Source organism: Lipotes vexillifer, unplaced genomic scaffold (genome assembly GCF_000442215.2).
Source record: "Lipotes vexillifer unplaced genomic scaffold, Lipotes_vexillifer_v1.1 scaffold859, whole genome shotgun sequence".
NCBI classification, from domain to species: domain Eukaryota; kingdom Metazoa; phylum Chordata; class Mammalia; order Artiodactyla; family Lipotidae; genus Lipotes; species Lipotes vexillifer.
In genome coordinates, this window is record NW_006784707.1 from 569,597 (window position 1) to 596,275 (window position 26,679).

General features: G+C 40.9%; 1 protein-coding gene across 1 annotated transcript in view; it reads right to left on the minus strand.

Moving 5' to 3' along the window:
• SPTLC1 (serine palmitoyltransferase long chain base subunit 1) overlaps positions 1-26,679 on the minus strand; it is a 75,459-nt gene that overhangs the window by 29,421 nt on the left and 19,359 nt on the right. Inside the window, exons 4-6 of the mRNA XM_007456981.1 lie at positions 17,440-17,533; positions 16,795-16,867; positions 1,119-1,251 (exon numbers count right to left, since the gene is read on the minus strand). Of these exons, the coding sequence (XP_007457043.1) occupies positions 1,119-1,251; positions 16,795-16,867; positions 17,440-17,533 (300 nt within the window). The remainder of the gene's footprint in view (positions 1-1,118; positions 1,252-16,794; positions 16,868-17,439; positions 17,534-26,679) is intronic.

Genomic DNA, 26,679 nt, shown 5'->3' on the forward strand with positions numbered 1-26,679 from the left:
GGAGGCTTGAGAAACTGATTTTGACAGGCATGTAAGTGCCTACATGGTCATGGATTCACAAGGATACCAAACTCCTCTGGCTGTAAAATTTTCTCCACATGCAGCAAGGGGTCTTGACCTGGTCTGAGAGCTTGGGGAAGGCTTTCCTGCAGAGGCAGGAATTAAGTAGGAGATGAGAGGAGGAACAATGTTCTAGGCATAGGGACTCAGGGTCTTAGCATGTGCAAAGGCCTTGAGAGGAAACTAGCATATAAGGCTGGTAAGGCTACACAGCATGACCACCTAAGGGAAAATGGTAGAAAATGGGCCTAAAACAGCAGTCTAGAATGTACAAGATCATAATAAGAACTTGGATATGTATTTTAGGAACAATGGAAGCTTTTAAATGGAGTGTCTGGATATGGTGTCAAAAAGGAAAAGAGGAAACAAAAGTCACTCTGAGACCTAAATTAAGAGAGTCATTTAATAGTCCACTCAAAAGATAACAGAGGCTCGGGCTAGTGGCAGGTGCTTCTGATGGGTATAACCAGCTGTCTGGGCTATGCCAGCCCTCACTCCACTCCTCTCTGCTCTTCCCCTCCACAGTAAAAAGCAACACCATACATCTAGTGCACATGTATGCAAGTGTGTAGATTTGTTACTAGAAAGTTAAGGAAGTCTGCAACTCATGACTTCTATATTCTTAACAAGCCATGAAGCAAGATCAGCAGAGACCAAGAGTTGCAGCGAGGGTGCTGAGAAGTGGAGTGACTTTATTGGGTAGTGTGAGTGACTATGTGGGTTACGACCATGGGCTCACAAGGACACCATACTGTCACAGAACTGCACAGGGAAAGCAGAGGGCTGGCCCCCTCCTACATAAGTTTGGCCTTCTCAACATCAATAAATAAAATCATAATGGCAGATAACAGAGCACCGACACCTTAAGGCATCCTTCCAGTGGAGGTCTCATTAATTGTGCAGAACTACTTGGCTGGGTGACTATATATTTCTTTAAAAATGGAAAAAAAAAGTCAATATTATTTTAGGCAGATGTCCTCTAACAAAGGAATTCTCTAGGAGGGCCAATATTATTTCCAAAGGAATTCTGGTAAGAAATGTCAGTAAAGATTACTTACACAAACACAATGTCCCCTCTCTTAGAGTAAGCAGGAATAGCACTGGCTATGGTGGCAAACCCATATGAGTATATAATGGCTTCTTCTGTCTTCATAAATTTTGCTAGGCGGTCTTCCAAATCCAAGTGCACATCTAGTTCAAGAGTAAAAAGTTAAATGGTTAAACTGTCTCATAATTCTTTTTCTTTGACTAAAGAATAAATAAAATAAGCAGTTTAGTTATTAATCCTGTCTAAGATAATTCTGGGCCAAAACTGTTTCTATACTCTGTGAACTGAATCAGCTACTCATTTGTCTATAAATATGTGACTGGGACAGCTCTGACTCTAGGTTTTGCTTTTATATCACTCTAGCAATAAGAATTCAAGGTCCAGTGACCTTGTCTGCTTTAACTTCCCTCAACCAACAATGCCAAGACTTTACCAATGTACGACATTAATTTATTAACACCTTTTTGCATTTTAGTACAAGTGACCAAGCCAGGCACTAAGACAACTGTCAACCAGCTTTTAAAAGGAAAAGAAAGAAAAAAGAAAAGTAGTTAAGTTAAAAAGAACCCCACATACTCTGCATCAAAAGAGAGGAACTTTTTCAGTTGTGGTGGTCACTCCTCTAACAGTTTGTGTCAGCACTTAGTTGTGGCACCTGCCATCACTCTGCAGGACTGAGTTTCTGTCTGAATTTCTTTTTAAGTGTACTGGTGAATTCAAACGTATAGTACAAAGAGAAATATGGTCCTTTTATGGAAGCAGCTTAAGAAGAATGTTGATATAATTATAGGGATAAATTGTAATTATTAAACTGGTATTTTTTTTCTCTCTTACATCATGGTTCCATATAGCCTTTCACCTTCCCAGGCTAAGCCATGAGGCTTCACACCCTGGGATGGAGGGACCAGTGATGTCTAAAATAAATAGTGTACCAGCTGGCTGTGAACTGGAAAACTTCCAAGTGTCTGAAAATGAGGCATTACCCAAGAGAGAGAAAAATTTTTTAAACCTTCTTTAGCTCTTTTAACTACAGCAGGACCCAAGTCTGGAGAACAAGATCAGAGTTTTACCACATGCTCTGCGCAAAGAGAACTCAGAAGTTGATACAGGAAGGATGCAGCCAGGCCCCTCCAGCCTTGGAGCTTCATGGGAGAAACGAGGAACTCTGAGGAGTAAAGGCAGACTTTCAGAGCCGCGCCATGTCCACCGAGGGGAACTCAGAAATGGAGGCAGTGGCAGGGGACCCAGACGTTGCCCAGTGAGGGGTGGTGGAGAGGGCCGATGGCCCGGCAGAGCCCTCCGGCCCAGATGTCGAGGACCTGTGGCTGGGAGCCTCGCTCCAGAAGACCCCTTCAGCATCAGCCTTCCCTCCAAGTATGCCCCTCCCTACCAGAGACATTCCCGGTGAGAAGGGAGAGAGGGAAAAGACCTGAGGGACTGAGATATACAAAAGAAACAACTTAACCCAGCTGGATACAAGGCTGGACAGTGAGTGGACTAAATATTTCCAACAGAGACCTGGTTAGTTGTTAAGCGTGAGATTTCCACCAACTTCCAGGGAGGAACAAGTGAGTAAGGTCAGTTTAGCAACAGGAACAAACAACTTTTTAGAACATTTGAATAAAGTGTCTGAAATCTGTAAACCCACTCACTGATTTATCAGAGGCAAGTTAATCTTATTGTGATGCTTTTTAACTAGTAAAAGACAAAATTAAGAATTATAAAAGATACAACTTCACAAAGGACTATATTTTATTGTTTTTTTTTTTTATTACTTTATTTTTGCTGTGTTGCGTCTTCGTTTCTGTGCGAGGGCTTTCTCTAGTTGTGGCAAGCGGGGGCCACTCTTCATCGCGGTGCGCGGGCCTCTCACTATCGTGGCCTCTCTTGCTGCGGAGCATAGGCTCCAGACGCGCAGGCTCAGTAGTTGTGGCTCACGGGCTCAGTTGCTCCGCGGCATGTGGGATCCCCCCAGACCAGGGCTCGAACCCGTGTCCCCTGCATTGGCAGGCAGATTCTCAACCACTGCGCCACCAGGGAAGCCCCTATATTTTAAAAAGTAGTTAAATGAGGGCTGTCCAACAATCTCATTCAATTGTTAATCAAACATTTAGTAAGTATCACATAAAAATACTCTGATAAGCACTGGATCAAAGAGAAATATAGGGTTTCTGCTACTTGACAAAGTGACACAGCTAAGAGAGGCATCTGGCAGCTGTTAATGGAGAACTCAGAGCCCAGAGGGCAGATACAAGGCTAAGCTGTGCCTTCATTTCCCTGGTCTGAAGCACTTGGGTCCCTTCTACACTCAGAACTACAACACGTTCACAGTGACTTCTGATTAAAGGCACACAGGTCCCTCTATTGTGAACCAAAGGCTGCTGGGGTGGGCACCAGCTATTGAGTGAGAGATGAGAAGACACAGAGGGTCCGAACTAAATCTCAATTTGATAGCAAGAGAGGTATAGTGAGGAATTAGAAAATTTAGCAGCAATATCCAAATAATAAAATAAATTGAAGACACTTCATTTGTAGACTTCTTAAAGGATGATACAGAATTGTGAAAATGAACTATTTATCCCATTCCAATTTATCCCATCAAGTAATGATAAACAACTAGGCATGCTTCTTCCCATTTATAAGTTAAAATGTATACCAACATAGTTTATTACATAAAAAACACATGAAATACCACTTGATTTCCATTACCAATCAGGTAGTCATTTTAATAGAAGTGACACTTTCATTAGATCAACATTAAATAAATATGAGATTTCACAATAACGTTTAGAAGAATGCATCCCGGTTGATCAAAATGGTACCAAAAGAGTGCTTAGCTCTTCAAGCATCAAATCTGTGACAACACCACCACCAAGTCTGAAGACTAGATCTTGCTCCTGACTGCCCACCCTTCCACGAGATATGCTGCCAGGGAAATGTGGCAGGCAAAGTCTGGCAAGAACGAGGAAAGCAGCAAAGCACCAGAGAACCAGCTACCTCCATGCAGCTGAGCACGGGCATGTCTCAGGCATGTCTTCCTTTCCTCTTTGTTAGTGCTCTCTGAGCACCCTGCCTACAGATAGGTCCCCACCATTCTGCTGCCTCTCACTTCTGATGACACAGGAGGGCAGGTCCCCTGTAGGAGGCCTCCTTCAAATTGCAATGCTGCCTCTAAACTGGGAATCAACTGGGAATCATCTACCCCAAATCTCAACAATTTAGCTAGCCAATGGACAACCCAAGCCACAGTGAATAGCTCTCATTCAATATCTACATTTTAAAAAGAAAAAACATGCTATGGATACAGACAAACTGTTTTTGCCAACTACAAAAAAGGATTTTAAATCATTCTGTAGCTCTAAATGACTCTCTTCATTGACTAGCAATAAAACAGTAAAACAATCTTGGCTTTGTTTTAGGGCTTTAGAGTTAGCTACCCAGTTGATAAAAATTATGTTAGTATTCTCATTATACATACTAATAGCCATTTTCATGTCATTGCTATAAAGTGGTAAGAAGAATCTCTCTACAATAAATCAATGACTTACTGGTTCTTGCCTAGTCCCAAAAGTTTAAAAAAGATGGGCCTTTCCTCCTCCTATCTAAAGACACTGGGTTTTAGCTGATGGCAGCTGTGCAAAGCAGGTTTTGTGACAGGTAAACACGGACAGTTGCATAACTTCTTTTGATGTCTGATAGCTACTCTGCAATGAAGAAACTCTTAACCCAAAGGCGGGGGAGGCAGCAAACAGAAAAACTGCCAGGGCATGTTCTTTGACTTTGGATGCCTATCTTCTGTGTGTATGATCCATTGAAACAATTAGTGCCACAGATTTGCACGCGTCATTCTCTAATTCACTGCTAGGAACCAATAATGGTAGGCAAGAGGCCACGGAGGAAGGTGACCAGAAAGCCTCTGTGTCTTCTCAGCACTTGCTGCCCTTTCTGGCACCTGCTCCCTCACCAGAACGTAACAGACGGGAGGCAAGGCCAGGGCAGGATGCCCCACACCAAACACAGAGACTGGCCATGGCAGTCATAACAGGGGGTTCAGATTTCGGCTCCCTCATTGCCAGGTCTGAACCATGGACAGGCCCAAAACTGCTCTGTGCCTCTCAGTCCTTCCTCTGTCAAATGGTTAACAGTTCTACCTGCCTCAAAGGATTGTTAGGAGAACGGCAAGAGAATGCTGATAAAACACTCAGAACAATGTCTGGCATGGAAAAAGCAACATGCTGGTGTTTGTTCAACTAACTCAATATTTGTAGAATAAAAAAAAGTAATCTTTTTTTTTTTTTAATGAGATTTAGGGAGATTGTCTTTCAGTGTAGATTATAAATCTATAATAGGATTTTTTGTTTCCTTGTCATCCTACTTTACCTAATTTACTTTTTTTTTTACATCTTTACTGGAGTATAATTGCTTTACAATGGTGTTAGTTTCTGATTTATAACAAAGTGAATCAGTTATACATATACATATGTTCCCATATGTCTTCCCTCTTGCATCTCCCTCCCTCCCACCCTCCCTATCCCACCCCTCTAGGTGGTCACAAAGCACCGAGCTGATCTCCCTGTGCTATGCGGCTGCTTCCCACTAGCTATCTATTTTACATTCAGTAGTGTATATATGTCCATGCCACTCTCTCGCTTTGTCACAGATTACCCTTCCCCTTCCCCATATCCTCAAGTCCATTCTCAAGTAGGTCTGTGTCTTTATTCCTGTCTTACCACTAGGCTCTTCATGACATTTTTTTTTTCTTAAATTCCATACATATGTGTTAGCATACGGTATTTGTCCTTCTCTTTCTGACTTACTTCACTCTGTATGACAGACTCTAGGTACATCCACCTCATTACAAATAGCTCAATTTCGTTTCTTTTTATGGCTGAGTAATATTCCATTGTATATATGTGCCACATCTTCTTTATCCATTCATCCGATGATGGACACTTAGGTTGTTTCCATCTCCGAGCTATTGTAAATAGAGCTGCAATGAACATTTTGGTACATGACACTTTTTGAATTATGGTTTTCTCAGGGTATATGCCCAGAAGTGGGATTGCTGGGTTATATGGTAGTTCTATTTGCAGTTTTTGAAGGAACCTCCATACTGTTCTCCATGGTGGCTGTACCAATTCACATTCCCACCAGCAGTGCAAGAGTGTTCCCTTTTCTCCACACCCTCTCCAGCATTTATTGTTTCTAGATTTTTTGATGATGGCCATTCTGACTGGTGTGAGATGCTATCTAATTGTAGTTCTGATTTGCATTTCTATAATGACTAATGATGTTGAGCACTCTTTCATGTGTTTGTTGGCAGTCTGTATATCTTCTTTGGAGAAATGTCTATTTAGGGCTTCTGCCCATTTTTGGATTGGGTTGTTTGGTTTTTTGTCATTGAGCTGCATGAGCTGCCTATAAATATTGGAGATTAATCCTTTGTCAGTTGCTTCATTTGCAAATATTTTCTCCCATTCTGAGGGTTGTCTTTTGGTCTTGTTTATGGTTTCCTTTGCTGTGCAAAAGCTTTGAAGTTTCATTAGGTCCCATTTGTTTATTTTTGTTTTTATTTCCATTTCTCTAGGAGGTGGGTCAAGAAGGATCTTGCTGTGATTTATGTCATAGAGTGTTCTGCCTATGTTTTCCTCTAAGAGTTTGATAGTTTCTGGCCTTACATTTAGGTCTTTAATCCATTTTGAGCTTATTTTTGTGTATGGTGTTAGGGAGTGATCTAATCTCATACTTTTACATGTACCTGTCCAGTTTTCCCAGCACCACTTATTGAAGAGGCTGTCCTTTCTCCACTGTATATTCCTGCCACCTTTATCAAAGATAAGGTGACCATATGTGCATGGGTTTATCTCTGGGCTTTCTATCCTATTCCATTGATCTATCTTTCTGTTTTTGTGCCAGTACCATACTGTCTTGATTACTGTAGCTTTGTAGTATAGTCTGAAGTCAGGCAGCCTGATTCCTCCAGCTCCATTTTTTGTTCTCAAGATTGCTTTGGCTATTCGGGGTCTTTTGTGTTTCCATACAAATTGTGAAATTTTTTGTTCTAGTTCTGTGAAAAATGCCAGTGGTAGTTTGATAGGGATTGCATTGAATCTATAGATTGCTTTGGGAAGTAGAGTCATTTTCACAATGTTGATTCTTCCAATCCAAGAACATGGTATATCTCTCCATCTGTTTGTATCATCTTTAATTTCTTTCATCAGTGTCTTATAATTTTCTGCATACAGGTCTTTTGTCTCCTTAGGTAGGTTTATTCCTAGATATTTTATTCTTTTTGTTGCAATGGTAAATGGGAGTGTTTTCTTGATTTCACTTTCAGATTTTTCATCATTAGTATATAGGAATGCCAGAGATTTCTGTGCATTAATTTTGTATCCTGCTACTTTACCAAATTCATTGATTAGCTCTAGTAGTTTTCTGGTAGCATCTTTAGGATTCTCTATGTATAGTATCATGTCATCTGCAAACAGTGACAGCTTTACTTCTTCTTTTCCGATTTGGATTCCTTTTATTTCCTTTTCTTCTCTGATTGCTGTGGCTAAAACTTCCAAAACTATGTTGAATAAGAGTGGTGAGAGTGGGCAACCTTGTCTTGTTCCTGACCTTAGTGGAAATGCTTTCAGTTTTTCGCCATTGAGGATGATGTTGGCTGTGGGCTTGTCATATACGGCCTTTATTATATTGAGGAAAGTTCCCTCTACACCTACTTTCTGCAGGGTTTTTATCATAAATGGGTGTTGAATTTTGTCAAAAGCTTTCTCTGCATCTATTGAGATGATCATATGGTTTTTCTCCTTCAATTTGTTAATATGGTTAATCACATTGATAGATTTGCGTATATTGAAGAATCCTTGCATTCCTGGAATAAACCCCACATGATTTCTTCTTCTGCTAATTTGGGGTTTTTCTGTTTTTCTTTCTCTAATTGCTTTAGGTGCAAGGTCAGGTTGTTTATTCAAGATGTTTCCTGTTTCTTAAGGTAGGATTGTATTGCTATAAACGTCCCTCTTAGAACTGCTTTTCCTGCATCCCATAGGTTTTTGGGTCGTCGTGTCTCCATTGTCATTTGCTTCTAAGTATTTTTTTATTTCCTCCTTGATTTCTTCAGTGATCACTTCGTTATTAAGTAGTGTACTGTTTAGCCTCCATGTGTTTGTATTTTTTACAGACCTTTTCCTGTAATTGATATCTAGTCTCATAGTGTTGTGGTCGGAAAAGATACTTGATACAATTTCAATTTTCTTAAATTTACCAATGCTTGATTTGTGACCCAAGATATGATCTATCCTGGAGAATGTTCCATGAGCACTTGAGAAAAATGTGTATTCTGTTGTTTTTGGATAGAATGTCCTATAAATATCAATTAAGTCCATCTTGTTTAATGTATCATTTAAAGCTTGTGTTTCCGTATTTCTTTTCATTTTGGATGGTCTGTCCATCGGTGAAAGTGGGGTGTTAAAGTCCCCTACTATGAATGTGTTACTGTCAATTTCCCCTTTCATGGCTGTTAGTATTTGCCTTATGTATTGAGATGCTCCTATGTTGGGTGCATAAATATTTACAATTGTTGTATCTTCTTCTAGGATCAATCCTTGATCATTACGTACTGTCCTTCTTTGTCTCTTTTAATAGTCTTTATTTTAAAATCTATTTTGCCTGATATGAGAATTGCTACTCCAGCTTTCTTTTGGTTTCCATTTGCATGGAGTATCTTTTTCCATCCCGTTACTTTCAGTCTGTATGTGTCTCTACGTCTGAAGTGGGTCTCTTGTAGACAGCATATACATGGGTCTTGTTTTTGTATCCATTCAGCCAATCTGTGTCTTTTGGTGGGAGCATTTAGTCCATTTACATTTAAGGTAATTATCGGTATGTATGTTCCTATTCCCATTTTCTTAATTGTTTTGGGTTCGTTATTGTAGGTCTTTTCCTTCTCTTGTGTTTCTTGCCTAGAGAAGTTCCTTTAGCATTTGTTGTAAAGCTGGTTTGGTGGTGCTGAACTCTCAGCTTTTGCTTGTCTGTAAAGGTTTTAATTTCTCCACCAAATCTGAATGAGATCCTTGCTGGGTAGAGTAATCTTGGTTGCAGGTGTTTCTCCTTCATCACTTTAAATATGTCCTGCCAGTCCCTTCTGCCTTGCAGAGTTTCTGTTGAAAAGATGAGCTGTTAACCTTATGGGGATTCCCTTGTGTGTTATTTGTTGTTTTTCCCTTGCTGCTTTTAATATGTTTTCTTTATATTTAATTTTTGACAGTTTGATTAATATGTGTCTTGGCATATTTCTCCTTGAATTTATCCTGTATGGGACTCTCTGTGCTTCCTGGACTTGATTAACTATTTCCTTTTCCATATTAAGGAAGTTTTCAACTATAATCTCTTCAAATATTTTCTCAGTCCCTTTCTTTTTCTCTTCTTCTTCTGGAACCCCTATAATTCGAATGTTGGTGTGTTTAATGTTGTCCCAGAGGTCTCTGAGACTTTCCTCAGTTCTTTTCATTCTTTTTTCTTTCTTCTGCTCTGGAGTAGTTATTTCCACTATTTTATCTTCCAGTTCACATATCCGTTCTTTTGCCTCAGTTGTTCTGCTATTGAACCCATCTACAGTATTTTTTAAAAATAAATTTATTTATTTATTTTTGGCTGAATTGGGTCTTTCTTGCTGCGCATGGGCTTTTTCTAGTTGCAGCGAGCAGGGGCTACTCTTCATTGTGGTGCAAGGGCTTCTCATTGCTGTGGCTTTTTTGCAGAGCACGGGCTCTAGGTGTGCAGGCTTCAGTAGCTGTGGCTTGCAGGCTCTAGAGCACAGGCTCATGGCACATGGGTTTAGTTACTTCGTGGCATGTGGGATCTTCCCAGACCAGGTCTCGAACCTGTGTCCCCGGCATTGGCAGGTGGATTCTTAACCACTGTGCCATCAGGGAAGCCCTAGAGTACTTTTAATTTCATTTACTGTGTTGTTCATTGTTGCTTGTTTCATCTTTAGTCCTTCTAGGTCCTTGTTAAATGTTTCTTTCATTTTGTCTATTCTATTTCCAAGATTTTGGATCTTCTTTACTATCATTATTCTGAATTCTTTTTCAGTTAAACTGCCTATTTCCTCTTCATTTGTTAGGTCTAGTGGGTTTTTATCTTGCTCCTTCATCTGTTGTGTGTTTTTCTGTCTTCTCATTTTGCTTATCTTACTGTGTTTGGGGTCTCCTTTTTGTAGGCTGCAGGTTCGTAATTCCTGTTGTTTTTGGTGTCTGTCCCCAGTGGCTAAAGGTGGTTCAGTGGGTTGTGTAGGCTTCCTGGTGGAGGGGACTAGTGCCTGTGTTTTGGTGGATGAGGCTGGATCTTGTCTTTCTGGTGAGCAGGTCCACGTCTGGTGGTGTGATTTGGGGTGTCTGTGGACTTATGATTTTAAGCAGCCTCTCTGCTAATGGGTGGGGTTGTGTTCCTGTCTTGCTAGCTGCTTGACATAGGGTGTCTCGCACTGTAGCTTGCTGGTCGTTGAGTGAAGCTGGGTGCTGGTGTTGAGATGGAGATCTCTGGGCGATTTTCGCTGTTTGATATTATGTGGAGCTGGGAGGTGTCTTGTTGACCAGGGCCCTGAAGTTGGCTCTCCCACCTCAGAGGCACAGCACTGACTCCTGGTGGCAGTGCCAAGAGCCTTTCATCCACACGGCTCAGAATAAAAGGGATAAAAAGTAGAAAGAAAGAAAAGGAAAAAAGGATAGAAAGAAAGAAAGAAAGGAAGGAAGGAAGGAAGGAAGGGGGGAAGGAAGGAAGGAGGGAAGGAAGGAAAGAAAGAAATGAAGAAGATAAAATAAAGTAAGATAAAATAAAATAAAGTTATTAAAATAAAAAATAATTATTAAGAATAAAAAAAAATTATTTTAAAGAAAAAAAAAAAAAAAAAAGACGGATAGAAACCTAGGACAAATGGTGGAAGCAAAGCTATACAGAGAAAATCTCACAAAGAAGCATACACATACATACTCACAAAAAGAGGAAAAGGGGAACAAATAATAAATCTTGCTCTCAAAGTCCACCTCCTCAATTTGGGATGATTCATTGTCTATTCATGTATTCCACAGATGCAGGGTACATCAAGTTGATTGTGGAGCTTTAATCCGCTGCTTCTGAGGCTGCTGGGAGAGATTTCCCTTTCTCTTCTTTGTTCTCACAGCTCCCGGGACTCAGCTTTGGATTTGGCCCCGCCTCTGCGGTCACTGGAGGGCGTCTGTTCTTCGCTCAGACAGGACGGGGTTAAAGGAGCAGCTGCTTCAGGGACTCTGGCTCACTCAGGCCTGGGGGAGGGAGAGGTACGGAGTGCGGGGCGTGACACTGCACCAGCCTGAGGCGCACTGTGTGTTCTCCCGGGGAAGCTGTCCCTGGATCTTGGGACCCTGGCAGTGGCAAGCTGCACAGGCTCCCTGGAAGGGGGGCATGGATAGTGACCTGTGCTCACACAGTGGCTTCTTGGTGGCAGCAGTGGCAGCCTTAGCATCTCATGCCAGTCTCTGGGTTCCGCGCTTTTAGCCACGGCTTGCGCCCGTTTCTGGAGCTCCTTTAAGCAGCGCTCTTAAACCCCTCTCCTCACGCACCAGGAAACAAAGAGGGAAGAAAAAGTCTCTTGCCTCTTCGGCTGGACTCCCTCCCGGCTAGCCATGGTGCGCTAACCTGCTGCAGGCTGTGTTCACGCTGCCCACCCCCATCCTCTCCCTGCGATCTGACCGAAGCCCGAGCCTCAGCTCCCAGCCCCGCCTGCCCCGGCGGGTGAGCAGATAAGCCTCTCGGGCTGGTGAGTGCCGGTCGGCACCGATTCTCTGTGCGGGAATCTCTCCGCTTTGCCCTCTGCACCCCTGTTGCTGTGCTCTCCTCCGGGGCTCCGAAGCTTTCCCCCTCCAAAAACAAGTAATCTTTTAGAAGGAAAAAAGGTATGCTATCTGCTAATCCTGGATATTAAAGGACTGTCTTATATTAAAGCCACTTATTCAAGTTCCTATTTATCAGAATAAAAGGAGGTATTATGGACTTCTTGATTGTTTTTCAGAGGAAAGACTATAAAATACCCAACTTTAGAACAGTTTAAAAACAACCAACTATATTTTCTCTTAAAATCTCCATATTTTTGTGTTACATACTTTTTTTTTTTTTTTTTTGCGGTACACGGGCCTCTCACTGTTGTGGACTCTCCCGTTGCGGAGCACAGCCTCCGGACGCGCAGGCTCAGCAGCCATGGCTCACGGGCCCAGCCGCTCCACAGCATGTGCGATCTTCCCAGACCGGGGCATGAACCCATGTCCCCTGCATCGGCAGGCCGACTCTCAACCACTGCGCCACCAGGGAAGCCCTACAGACTTTTAAATCCCTTGAGACTTGGACAATTTTCTTAAAAGTACAAATATCACCTATGTACTCATTAGAACATTAAAAACAGTGCTGAATGTTTTCCAGAATGTTTTCACATACAGTATCTTACGTGATTCTTACCAAAATGTTCTAAGTTGTGCAATAAAGATGATTCCCTGCCTACACTGTGAAAACTACAATTCCATGACTGGTAGGAAGAAGTGGCAGACCTAGGAATTTTATGACCAAATGCCCTTCCTACTAAAACATGCAGTCATGGTCCTACAACAGAGAGAAAATATTTTTTTAAATAAACAAATGAACAATTGTTCACTATTGGCTCTAGAACACAATTATATGCCACTATCTCTCACCATGAAACTCTGCCACTAATTGTCTTTTGATTTAGTTTAAGACCAAAGAGTCAAGTAAGCATCATGTATGCAAAGCAGATCCCAGGCACAGGGATAAACCACATGTAAATGAGATCTGAATGCATCACAAACAAAACAATCAGAGAGGTTCAACAAGAGAAACTATCAAAGTGCACAGGGACCCCATTAGCCTTAGAGAAAAGGAAGGCTCCACAACCTGATAAAATCACTTGATTGATTCTAAACTCACATTAAAACGATAAGATGAGAAGGTGGAAACACTTCTGATCCACACAGTCCTCACAAGACTATTTTAAGAACCTGCTGGGCCTTTAGGAGGCAGGAGAACATTTAGCCTAAGAAACTAGAAGAATTTTAATTCAACTGTCAATATTCTTTTTCTGTGTTAATCATCTAGTACCATCTAATATGTTACTATGAAATAATAAACAGAAAATGTTTTAATAAGGAAATTTACTTTTCCAATAAGTGATTTTCATTCACTATCTGAAAAGTTGAGAAAAGAGCTAAAAGACGGAGCATTTTCATCACTGAAAACAGATGCCTGAGTGATATTAGTACTTCCAGGAAAAGAAAAAGCCAAAATCAGAAGCAACCTATTGATGGGCCTGGGAAAGAGACCCTAGCCTCACACACAAGCTACTAAAATGAGAGGAAAGGGAAGTTCACTTCTGCTTTAATGCTCAGTAGAAAGGTCAAATATCTAAATATTTAGAATAATTTAATTATAGAGAGTATTTTATTTTATTATTTTATTTTAAAAATAAATTTATTTATTTATCTTTGGCTGCGTTGGGTCTTCATTGCTGTGTGCAGGCTTTCTCTAGTTGTGGCGAGTGGGAGCTACTCTTTGTTGCAGAGTATGGGCTCTAGGCATGCGGGCTTCAGTAGTCATGGTGCACAGGCTTAGCTGCTCCGTGGCATGTGGGATCTTCCTGCACCAGGGCTCGAACCTGTGTCCCCTGGATTGGCAGGCGGATTCTTAACCACTGCGCCACCAGGGAAGTCCCAAGGGTATTTTAGAGATTTAAAATATAGCCTTAGCTGACCTCAAGTATCTTCTTGAACTTATTTAACACTGAAATTTCAAGGTAATTTAATACAACTACAGTAATTTAAGTGATTAGCTCCAGAATAAGGAAAAACATAGAAAATACCCTGTTGGAAAACCAAGTAAAAATACATATGATATACACATAAAGAAAGGAAAAAAGATGATAAGCAAGCATGGGCAACTGTTGAAAAGGAACAAAACAAGTTTACAGGAAGGACAATATACTCAGAAAACAATACACATTACTCCAAGCTGTAGGTTTGTTGTCTTATTACAAAACCATCACACTGCAAATTAACCTTCAGCCTTTGTCCAGATACCACAGTCTGTTTGAACCTTCGACTACATTAGGATAAGGATGACACAGTGATCAATAATGTAGTTCACAGAGTAGCTAATACACAACTATGTGTTCATTATATTGACTTTGGTGGCCCATTCAGACACTTGAAAGATCAAATCCAATTTAAATTTAAAACGCACTTGAACAGCACACCACATGTATGTGGTATGCTACCATTTTTGTAAAACTGGGGGGAAAATGTATGGAAGTGGTTTGCACACACTGAAAAAAGCCTGGAAGAATGAACAAGAAACTACTGAGAGTAGCTGTCTTTTTTAGGGGGTGGAATGGCAGTGGGAAGAAGACTTCACTATCTCTTTAAATCTTTGAGATTTATATCTTGGATTGAATTATTGAATCAAGAAAATTAATTTAGGATGGATCAAGAGGGTTTTATGAAAAGTGAAATAAGTTGGACAGAGAAAGACAAATAGCATATGATCTCACTAATATGTGGACTCTAGAAAACAAAACAAACAAAAATGGAAACAGACTCATATATACACAGAACAAAGGGGTGGTTGCCAGAGGGAAAGGGGATCAGGGGTGGGGAAAATTAGGTGTAGGGGATTAAGAGGTACAAAGCTCCAGTTATAAAATAAATAAGCAATGGTGATGTAACATACAGCATAAGGAATATGGTCAAAAATATTGTAATAACTTTGGGGACAGACGGTTACTAGACCCTATGGCGATCATTTCATAATGTATGCATGTCAAATCACTATATACTACACCTGAAACTAACATAATATTGTAGGTCAACTATATTTAAATTAAAAAAATTAATTTAAAAATCATTAAAGACCCCCCCTAAGTTTGGAGGCACACAGCATCCTATTACACATATTTCAGGTGATCCAAATGAAAAACTGACTGGGCAATTAAAACAACATACTTCCATAGCTCTGGGAAAACTGGTCTTGAAGATTTGAAACTTTTTTTCTCTAAATTTAGCAATAAGTCTCTTATCAGTCTTCTCAGATTAACTCCTGAGGCAAGAGCCAAGGCCACACATGCAAATAAGATCTACTAGAAAGAGAGGCTTTTAAGAAAGCAATTTCTTTACCCCACAAGCAGATCACGGAAAGAAAGCCTTGTTGATCAGATTACAACAAACAACTCTGTAAAAAAAATGCCTTTTTTAGTTTTCTAATTCTTATGAAGGAAATAATACCCTACCAATAAAAAGCAGGCAAACAAATCATGTTTGCACTAGGCTAGAGGAAAGAGGGAGCCTCTGATCTGAGCTCTTTTAAGTCTTTGATCTTGCCATTAGTATTGCAAATCAGAATACTTATTTTCTAGTTTTAGGGCTGAAATTAATTAGCTATGTGACCATGAGGAAGTCACTTAACCTCTCTGAGCTTTCTGTTCTTCTTCTGAATAGCTGGGATGCTGGAATACAAGATTTTAAAGATCCTTTCCAACTGTAGGATTGTTGGATACCAACTCCCATCATCTGTTTCCAATAAAAATAATTTAACCACTAAATTAGCTAAGGGATAAAGAACGGTGCTCCTTTAAATAAAAACATCTTAACTGTTAAAGTGAAAAAAACAAAGACCCAGAAATGAAAATAAGTAGAGAAGACAAAAGAGACTTCCCTGGCCCCACTGTCCCCGCCCTCTGACATTTTGTAAACCAGAATGTTATTTCCAGTAATATACTCATTTGGAAAATTATTTAACAACATTTTTGAAATTTTCAGAAGCAAAGAACAATATACATTTAATAAAAAACCACCATAAAATTCCAGAGTCTTCTTTGATGACTCTGATTTAGGGAGTTCATCGTGTTTGAAATCACACTCTCATCCTAATATGTAGTTAGCCCATTTCCAGGTCATCCACACACAAGGAAATCAATGATCCTTTGTCTTCATTCCAGAAAGAAAAGGGCTACACAGTCTATGACCTCCCCCATCCCCCAAATCTGTTCTCACTTTCCTGCCGGCACGTGGTGGCTTCCCAGCTAGAGCAACTTTCCAGTCCCTCTGCTGGGAGACATGACCTGGGTAATGTTCTCACCAACAGAATGTGGCCAGAATGATGAGCAACACCACCTGCCCACCTAAACAGGTACCAATGCCCTGCACTCCTGCTCCCCCATACTCATCACTTGGCTTCGGTCACACAGACAAAGATGGTGCCCTCAGGCCTAGAGCAACGAGACAGGGAAAATCTGGGTTCCTGCACAACTAAAAAGAGCAGAGCCACTCACAATCGGATGCTTCCCCTTACAACTGTCATGCATGGCAGAAACAGTCTCCTCACACCATGTCTCCTGGGGCAAATGCAACAAGAGCTCAGGCTTCGCCCTACTGAGACAGTGTGCCTTAGATACCTATGACTCTTCTCCACAAGGGACAGTCAGCCCCAGACCAATGCATCTCCTACCAATGATTTCAAACACAAAATCTAGAAAGTTCACCAGCTTATTACCACAACTAATTAAGGATATCTTTTCCAAGGAGTTTTGAAATCAAACTGAATCTTAATTCTTGAAAGCAGTAGTCTGAAAAATATGACAGAAAACATACCAAATGTGCCATAAAATCCTCTAGGTCCACAAGTTCCCACACCATACTTCTTTAGAGATGCCAAAGCTGCTGCCTTTGTGAAAGTAAAAAAAAAAAAATTAGACTGTAATAATGTATCTTTAACAGTTTAAAAATGACATTTCCTATTCTTTAACCCACATAGCTCCCCAGTACCCTGGCTTTTCCTTTCTTAGTACTAAGACAATTCTAACAGGATATAAAGAAAAGAGGGATGGGAAGACTTAGGTATACGACTTAAAACATGGAAAAGTTATATTAGCTTGATCATTAAAACCTGGTTAACTCAATGCATTCGCACTTTCTGGCATTTGTGGGCACAGGTCTTTCCTCAAAAAATGTTTACTGGCCCACAATCCCAAAAGGAGATGAAGCAATTTCCTAGACACATCTCCAACTATTACCTGGGTCTGGTTCATATAGTTCTCTGGTTGTCACCCAACACTAAGCCACATTAGGACACTCTTGCCTCCCTTTGTTGAAAACTAGGTTACAGCTCTGTCACTAAAGAGTAAAGAGTAAGTACTTACACAGCCCTTTCTGATATTCTGCATTTGTCTCTTATTTTATGTCCAGATGCTTATGTCAGTCATGTTATCTGTCCACTTCAGCATATGTGCTACTTACCTTGAGCCTAGGGTTATCCAACAATCCAAGAAAATTGAATGAGGCAAAGTTTATACATTCTTTTCCATTCACCACAATGTTATGGCTTGGAGGGCTGGGGAAAGAGACAAGAGTGGTATGCTTCAGCAGTCATTCTTGTTACAGGACACACATTATCAGCTGTTCAAAAGAGGGAAGGTGACAGGACACACAAGTGTTGTCATTCTACTCTATTTGCCTTCTGGCCTCCTAGCTCTTTTTTTATTCTTAAAAAGTAAAATTAGACGATAGCATATTAAAAATCAGATACTCGGTCATCAACTCTATTCTTAATAGGCCACCCTGTAGTACTTGAATAAAAAAAATTGAGCTAGAATTCCAAGATGAATAGATGAATGGCAAACTGTTGCTTTAGTTTTAAAACTCACTTAAGAAAGAAGTTGCTAAATAAAGTACCTGGAATGAGACAAACAGGGAGGAAATATAAAAAGATCAAGATCAAAGGTATGAAGAGGCAGAGCAAGTAACAATCTTACAGTTAAGTGGTTTAAAAATATATGTTACTAGGACTTCCCCAGTGGTCCAGTGGGTAAGACTCTGCGTTCGCAATGCAGGGGGCCTGGTTTTGATCCTTGGTGGGGAACTAGATCACACATGCACGCTGCAACTAAGAAGTCCGCATGCAGCAACTAAGACCCGGCGCAGCCAAAATAAATAAATAAATAACTATAAATAAATATTTTTTTAAAATTACATGTTATCTACAGGAAGCCACCAAAAGAATAAGTGAGCTCTGTTCCCAATCTCTAAAGTTAATGCTGGAATACCATTTAAAAGGAATCCCCCTCATCCAAAAAGAGGGGAAAACAGAGTGGCCAGTTGCACAGGAGAAGCATGGATTGAGTTCAGCTGAGACAAGAGATGGGCTCTTGAGGAGACAACCTATTATGTCCTCTGCTGACAAATACTCTAGCTTTAAGTCATGCTTCAAAAACACTGGCCAGGGCTTCCCTGGTGGTGCAGTGGTTGAGAATCTGCCTGCTAATGCAGGGGACAGGGGTTCGAGCCCTGGTCTGGGAAGATCCCACATGCCACAGAGCAACTAGGCCCGTGAGCCACAACTACTGAGCCTGTGTGTCTGGAGCCTGTGCTCCACAGCAAGAGAGGCCGCGATAGTGAGAGGCCCGCACACCACGATAAAGAGTGGCCCCAGCTTGCCACAACTAGAGAAAGCCCTCGCACAGAAACGAAGACCCAACACAGCCAAAATTAAATAAATAAATAAATAAACAAACAAAAACAAACAAACAAACACTGGCCAAACTATGGGACATGAGCTATTAAAGGGTTGTGAGATGAGTTTACTTAGTCATAGCCAGCCTATTTCACCTAAAGTAAACCATAAAAATAGAATGGAATGGAAATGCACCAACAGGGCCAGGGAAAGGACGGTGGCACGGAACTGTTCTACACATGCATTGCTCTGTGCACTGGGCTGCTCTGTAAAATGCACTGTGGTCAGAAAAGATTGGGAAACACCACTCTCACTGGTATGTTTTAACAGAACTGGTTTTCTATGAGAAAAATAACAAAAGATGCTGGGAAACCAGGGAAGGAAAAGAATGACTACTTGAAGTAAATTCACAAAAGCAGATGAACTCGTACAAGACTCGGTGAAAAGAACATGGTTGTGGAGTCAGGCAGATCCTGTCAGTATTATGGCTACTGACCACTTCAGAAACTCAGAGATGTTACCTGGCCTGCATAAGCCTCAGTTTCTTCATTTCTCAACTTGACATTTTAAGAGGTGTTCATTACATATTTTCTTCTTTTTTTCCCTATTGCTTCAAGAGCTTCTTGTCTTTGAAATAATCCACTGTGTTATTTAGTTTCCCACTTCCCAGGACTTCTTTAGTTTCATAAGTCCTCCCTGATGTGGAGGTGTTGGCACCCACAAAAAGATGAAAAAACAAAATATCCACGTAGACAAGTCTGTAGTAATGGTCGCTGTTGTGAAAGTTGAGGCCATTCTACAAAAACTGTGACACACAGAGAAATCAAACTATCAGGAATAAGTACACCCAAAGCCCCTGACAGAGTTGATAAGCTGCCAGCATGACGTAGGGATGTAGACATCTTGTTTCTGCCTAGCACATGGGGCAGGAAAGGAAAACAGTTTCCATGAGAAGTGGAAGGCTCACACCTGTGCCCCATGCAGGCTTGCAGCAGTAAGCCAGACAGGGCACTTAACATAGGAATCCTGGAGCTGAAGACACTTCAAAGTTCCTCACAGAAGCAAATAAAACCGATACAGAAAGACATCTCCACAACAAGGCTTCAGAAGAGTCAAGGGAGGGAAAATAAAACCCTTCCAGTCACGACCCACAACCACACTATTACTGAGAGTCAGTAATTACATAAGTGAACTGAGAAATAGGACAATGGTGCTTTACCAGAAAGAAACAAATACTACAGACCCCCATTAACAACAGGTTTGGCACTTGAGGGAGAACAGAAAACCGGACGAATGAAAGAATCCAGAACTCAAGAAAATTGTGTATACAGGAACACCTCAGAGATACTCCGGGGTCGGTTCCAGACCACCACAATGAAGCAAGTATAGCAATCGAGAGAACCACATGAATTTTTTGGTTTCCCAGTGCATATAAAAATTATGTTTACACCATACTGTAGTCTACTAAGTGTAGAGCAGCACTATGTCTAAAAAACAATGTACACACATTAATTAAAAAATAATTTATTGGGACTTCCCTGGTGGTGCAGTGGTTAAGAATGTACCTGCCAATGCAGAGGACACAGGTTTGATCCCTGGTCTGGGAAGATCCCACATGCCACAGAGCAACTAAGCCCATGCTCCACAACTACTGAGCCTGCGCTCTAGAGCCTTTGAGCCACAACTACTGAGCCCATGCACTGCAATTACTGAAGCTGCATGCTCTAGGGCCCGTGTGCTGCAACTACTGAGCCCACATGCTGCAACTACTGAAGCCTGTGTGCCTAGAGCCCGTGCTCTGCAACAACAGAAGCCACCACAGCAAGAAGCCTGTGCACCACAACGAAGAGTAGTCCCTGCTTGCCACAACTAGAGAAAGCCCGTGTGCACCAACGAAGGCCCAACACAGCCAAAAATAAATAATAATTTATTGCATTGGGAGTGGCCAAGATGGCAGACTAGGAAGACCCTGAGCTCACCTCCTCCCATGGACACACCAAAATTATGACTATTTACAGAGCAGCTGTTGATGAGAATGACCTGAAGACTAGCAGACAAGATCTTCCACAACTAAAGATAGAAAGAAGGAATCACAATGAGATGGGTAGGCGAGGTTGATACATGGTATAGTCAAGACCCATACCCACAGGTAGGTGACCCACAAATGGGAGAATAATTACAATTGCAGAGGTCATTCTCAAGGAGTGAGGGGTCTGAGCCCCACAAGAGGTTCCCCAGCCTGGGTGTCCTGCACCCAGAAGATGAACCCTCAGAACATTTGCATTTTTAAAAAAAAATTATTATTTATTTACTTAATTTATTTTTGGCTGCACCGGGTCTTAGTTGAGGCATGTGGGGTCTTCATTGAGGCATGTGGGATTTTTTGTTGTGGCTCGTGGGCTTCTCTCTAGTTGTGGTGTGCAGGTTTTCTCTTCTCTAGTTGTGGCATGCAGGCTCTGGGGTGTGTGGGCTCTGTAGTTGTGGCACAGGGGTTCCAGAGTGCATGGGCTCTGTAGTTGGCAGCACGTGGGCTCTCTAGTTGAGGCGCGTGGGCTTGGTGTAGTTGTGGTGCGTGGGCTTAGTTGCAACACTGCATGTGGGATCTTAGTTCCCTGACCAGAGATTGAACCTGGGTCCCCTGCATTGTAAGGTGGATTCTTACTGGACCACCTGGGAAGTCCCAAACATTTGGTTTTGAAGGTCAGTGGAGCTTCCTCTTGGGACAGCCAGAGAGCTGTGGGAAATAGAGACTCTACTCTTAAAGGCTGCACACAAAATCTCAAACACTCCAGTATCCAGGGCAGAAGTAATATGAAAGGAGCCTGGGTCAGACCTGCTCGCTGATCTTAGAGAGCCTCCCAGAGAGGCAGGAGGCAAATGGGACTCATCCTGGGGACACAGACACTGGCAGCAGCCACTTTTGGGAAATCATCATACCATGGCAACACTGGTATTGGCGAGTGCCTTTTTTGAATCTTCACTCTAGCTTATTAGCACTGAAACTGATCCTTGTCTACCAGCTAGTCAGCACCAGTATTGGGAAACACCAGGCCAAGGAGCCAGCTGGGCCGGGACACAGTCCCACTCACCAGCAGGCACGCTATCATAGGACCCCCTGAGCCCCAGGCAATCCAGGACTAGCCCTGCCCACAAACACTAGGCCAACACTAGCTCTGGGACCCCTGGCCCTACAGCCAGCTACTTTGTGACCTGGGCCCACCCACCAGCTGGTTGGCACCAGGACTGGGGCTCCCTTGGCCATGCAGCCAGCCATGCCAGGATCTGGGCATGCCTACCAGGGGCCAGCAACTTCTGCACAAGGCAGGGTCTGGCAACCAACTGGACCAAGGGCCAACCATGGCTACCAAGCACCCATAGTAGTTAGTCAGCACACCAAAACAGAAAGACTCGCTCAGCACACACACAGGGCACACTCAGAGCACGTAGCTCTGGTGACCAGAGGGAAGTGTGCTGTTGCAAGTTTAAAGCAATATAAAACTACCTCAGGAAACAAGAAAAAGTTCAAATAAACAACCTAACCTTACACTTAAAGGAGCTACAAAAAGAAAAAGTAAATCTCAAAGTTGGTAGAGGAATGAAATAATAAATATTGGAGGAGAAATAAATGAAGAGACTAAAAAAAAATAGCAAAGATCAATGAAGTTAAGAGTTGGTTCTATGAAAAGACAAACAAAATTAATAAACCTTTAGCAAGACTCATCAAGAAAAAACAGGGTCCAAATCAATAAATCAGAAATGAAAAAAGAAGTTACAGACACTGCAGAAATATAAAGGATCATAAGAAATTACTATGAACAACTAAACACCAAAAAATAGACAACCTAGGAGAAATGGACAAATTCCTAGAAATGTACAATCTCCCAAGACTGAATCAGGAAGAAGTATAAAATATGAACAGACCAATTACCAGTAATAAAACTGAATCAGTAATAAAAACTCCCAACAAACAAAAGCCCAGGACCAGAGGGCTTCACAGGTGAATTTTTCCAAACCTTTAAAGAAGGGTTAAGACCTATCCTTCTTAAACTATTCCAAAAAAACAGAGGAGGAAGGAATGCTTCTGAAATCATTCTACAAGGCCAGCATCACCCTGATACCCAAACCAGTGATATCACAAAAAAAGAACATTACAGGCCAATATCACTGATGAACATAGATGCAAAACTCCTAAACAAAATACCAGCAAACTGAATTCAACAATACATTAAAAGGATCATACAACATGATAAAATGGGATTTATCCCAAGGATGCAGGGATGGTTCAATATCTGAAAATCTATCAACATGATACATCACAATAACAAATTGAAGAATAAAAATCATGAACATCTCAGTAAGGATAAAAACAAAGTCTTTGACAAAATTCAACAATCACTTACGACAAAACCTCTCAACAAAGTGGGTATAGAGGGAACATATCTCAACATAATAAAGGCCACATATGACAAGCCCATAGCTAACATACTCAATGGTGAAAAGCTGAAAGCATTACCTCTAAGATTTGGAACAAGACAAGGATGGGAAGGGTATCTGAATAGATATTTTTCCAAAGAAAACATGCAGATGGCCAATAGGCACATGAAAAGATGCTCAACATCACTAATCATCAGGGAAATGAAAATCAAGACCACAATGAAATATCACCTCACACCTGTCAAAACAGCTATCATCAAAAACACCACAAATAACAAATGTTGGCAAGGAAGTGAAGAAAAGGGAACCCTCATGCACTATTCATGGGAATGTAAATTGGTGCAGCCACTATGGAGGACAGTAATGGAAACTCCTCAAAAAATTACAAATAGAACTATCATACAATCCAGCAATTCTACCCCTGGGTATTTACCCAAAGAAAACAAAAACACTCATTAGAAAATATTCTTGCACCCCTATGTTCATTTCAGCATTATTTACAATAGCAAAGATGGGGAAGCAATATCTGAGTGCCCATCGATAGATGTACGGAAAAAGAAGATTTGGTATATATGCGTGGTGTGTTGTGTGTTATTGAGTCATGGATATGAACTGTACAGTGTGGGGAATATAGTTAATAATTACTGTAATATCTTTGTATGGTGACAAATGGTAACTAGACTCATCAGGGTAATCATTCTGAAATGTACAAAAATATAAAATCACCATGTTGTGTGCCAGGAACTAACAGTGTGTTAAGTCAATTATACTTCAAAAAGAAACAAATAAAGTGTTTTAAGTCAATTATACTTCAAAAGGAAACGAACTAACAGTGTTTTACGTCAATTATACTTCAAAAAGAAACGAATAAACTCATAGGAAAAAAGATCACATGGATGGTTACCAGAGGCAGTGTGAGGGGAGGGGAAACAGGATGAAGGTCAAAAGGCACAAACTCTCCATTATAAGATAAATAAGTACCGGTGATGCAATGTACATCATGACAAATATAATTAATGCTGCTGTTAAATTATGTATGAAGATTGTTGAGAGTAAATCCTAAGAGTTTTTATCACAAGGAAAAAATTTTTTTCTATTTAATTTTGTATCTAAATGAGATGATGGATATTCACTAAACTTAATGTGGTAATCATTTCATGATGTGTTTAAGTCAAATAATTATTCTGTACACCTTAAATTTATACAGTGCTATATGTCAATTATATCTCAATAAAATTTTTTTTTCTAATTTTAAAAATTTTATTTATTTTCTAACATTTTTATTGGAGTATAATTGCTCTACAATGGTGTTAGTTTCTGCTTTATAACAAAGTATGTCAGCTATACATATACATATATCCCCATATCTCCTCCCTCTTGTGTCTCCCTCCCAACCCCACCCCTCTAGGTGGTCACAAAGGAGCAAGCTGATCTCCCTGTCCTATGCAGCTGCTTCCCCCTAGCTATCTGTTTTACATTTGCTAGTGTATATATGTCCCAGCTTACCCTTCCCCCTCCCCACGTCCTCAAGTCCATTCTCTACATCTGCATCTTTATTCCTGTCCTGCCCCTAGGTTCTTCAGAACTTTTTTTTTTTTTTTTAAGATTCCATATATATGTGTTAGGATACGGTATTTGTTTTTCTCTTTCTGACTTACTTCACTGTGTATGACAGCCTCTAGGTCCATCCACCTCACTACAAATAACTCAGTTTCGTTTCTTTTTATGGCCAAGTAATATTCCATTGTATATATTTGCCACATCTTCTTCATCCATTCATCTATTGATGGACACTTTGGTTGCTTCCATGTCCTGGCTATTGTGAAAAGAGCTGCAAAGAACACTGTGGAACATGACTCTTTGAATTATGATTTTCTCAGGGTATATGCCCCGTAGTGGGACTGTTGGGTCGTATGGTAGCTCTATTTTTAGTTTTTTAAGGAACCTCCATACTGTTCTCCATAGTGGCTGTATCAATTTACATTCCCAACAACAGTGCAAGAGGGTTCCCTTTTCTCCACACCCACTCCAGCATTTATTGTTTGTAGAATTTTTGACGATGGCTATTCTGACTGGTGTGAGGTGATACCTCATTGTAGTTTACATTTGTATTTCTCTAATGACTAGTGATGTTGAGCATCCTTTCATGTAACTATTGGCAATCTGTATATCTTCTTTGGAGAAATGTCTATTTAGGGCTTCTAACCATTTTTGAATTGGGTGGTTTGCTTTTTTGATATTAAGCTGCATGAGCTGCTTGTAAATTTTGGAGATTAATCCTGTCAGTTGCTTCATTTGCAAATATTTTATCCCATTCTGAGGGTTGTCTTTTCGTCTTGTTTATGGTTTCCTTTGCTGTGCAAAAGCTCTGAAGTTTCATTAGGTCCCATTTGTTTATTTTTGTTTTTATTTCCATCTCTCTAGGAGATGGGTCAAAAGGATCTTGCTGTGATTTATGTCAGAGTGTTCTGCCTATGTTTTCCTATAAGAGTCTTATACCGTCTGGCCTTACATTTAGGTCTTTAATCCATTCTGATATTATTTTTGTGAATTGTGTTAGGGACTGTTGGGATTTCATTCTTTTATGTGTAGCTGTCCGGTTTTCCCAGAATCACTTATTGAAGAGGCCGTCTTTTCTCCATTGTATATTCTTGCCTCCTTTATCAAAAGTAAGGTGACCATATGTGGTGGGTTTATCTCTGGGCTTTCTATCCTGTTCCACTGATCTATATTTCTGTTTTTGTGCCATTACCATACTGTCTTGATTACTGTAGCTTTGTAGTATAGTCTGCAGTCCAGGAACCTGATTCCTCCAGCTCCGATTTTCTTACTCAAGATTGCTTTGGCGGGGCTTCCCTGGTGGCACAGTGGTTGAGAGTCCGCCTGCCAATGCAGGGGACGCGGGTTCATGCCCCAGTCTGGGAGGATCCCGCATGCCGCAGAATGGCTGGGCTTGTGAGCCATGGCTGCTGAGCCTGCATATCCGGAGCCGGTGCTCCACAACGGGAGACGCCACAACAGTGAGAGGCCCGCGTACCGCCCCCCCCCCCAAAAAAAAGATTGCTTTGGCTATTCGGGGTCTTTTGTGTTTCCATACAAATTGTAAAATTTTTTGTTCTAGTTCTGTGAAAAATGCCATTGAGTTTGATATGAATTGCAATGAATCTGTAGATTGCTTTGGGTAGTACAGTCATTTTCACAAAGTTGATTCTTCCAATCCAAGAACATTGTATATTTCTTCATCTGTTTGTATTATCTTTAATTGCTTTCATCAGTGTCTTATAGTTTTCTGCATACAGGTCTTTTGTCTCCTTAGGTAGGTTTATTCCTAGGTATTTTATTCTTTTTTTGCAGTGGTAAATGCGAGTGTTTTCTTAATTTCTCTTTCAGATTTTCATCATTAGTGTACAGGAATGCAAGAGATTTCTGTGCATTAATTTTGTGTCCTGCTACTTTACCAAATTCATTGATTAGCTCTAGTAGTTTTCTCATAGCATCTTTAGGATTCTCTATGTATAGTATCATGTCATCTGCAAACAGTGACAGCTTTACTTCTTCTTTTCCTGTTTGGATTCCTTTTATTTCTTTTTCTT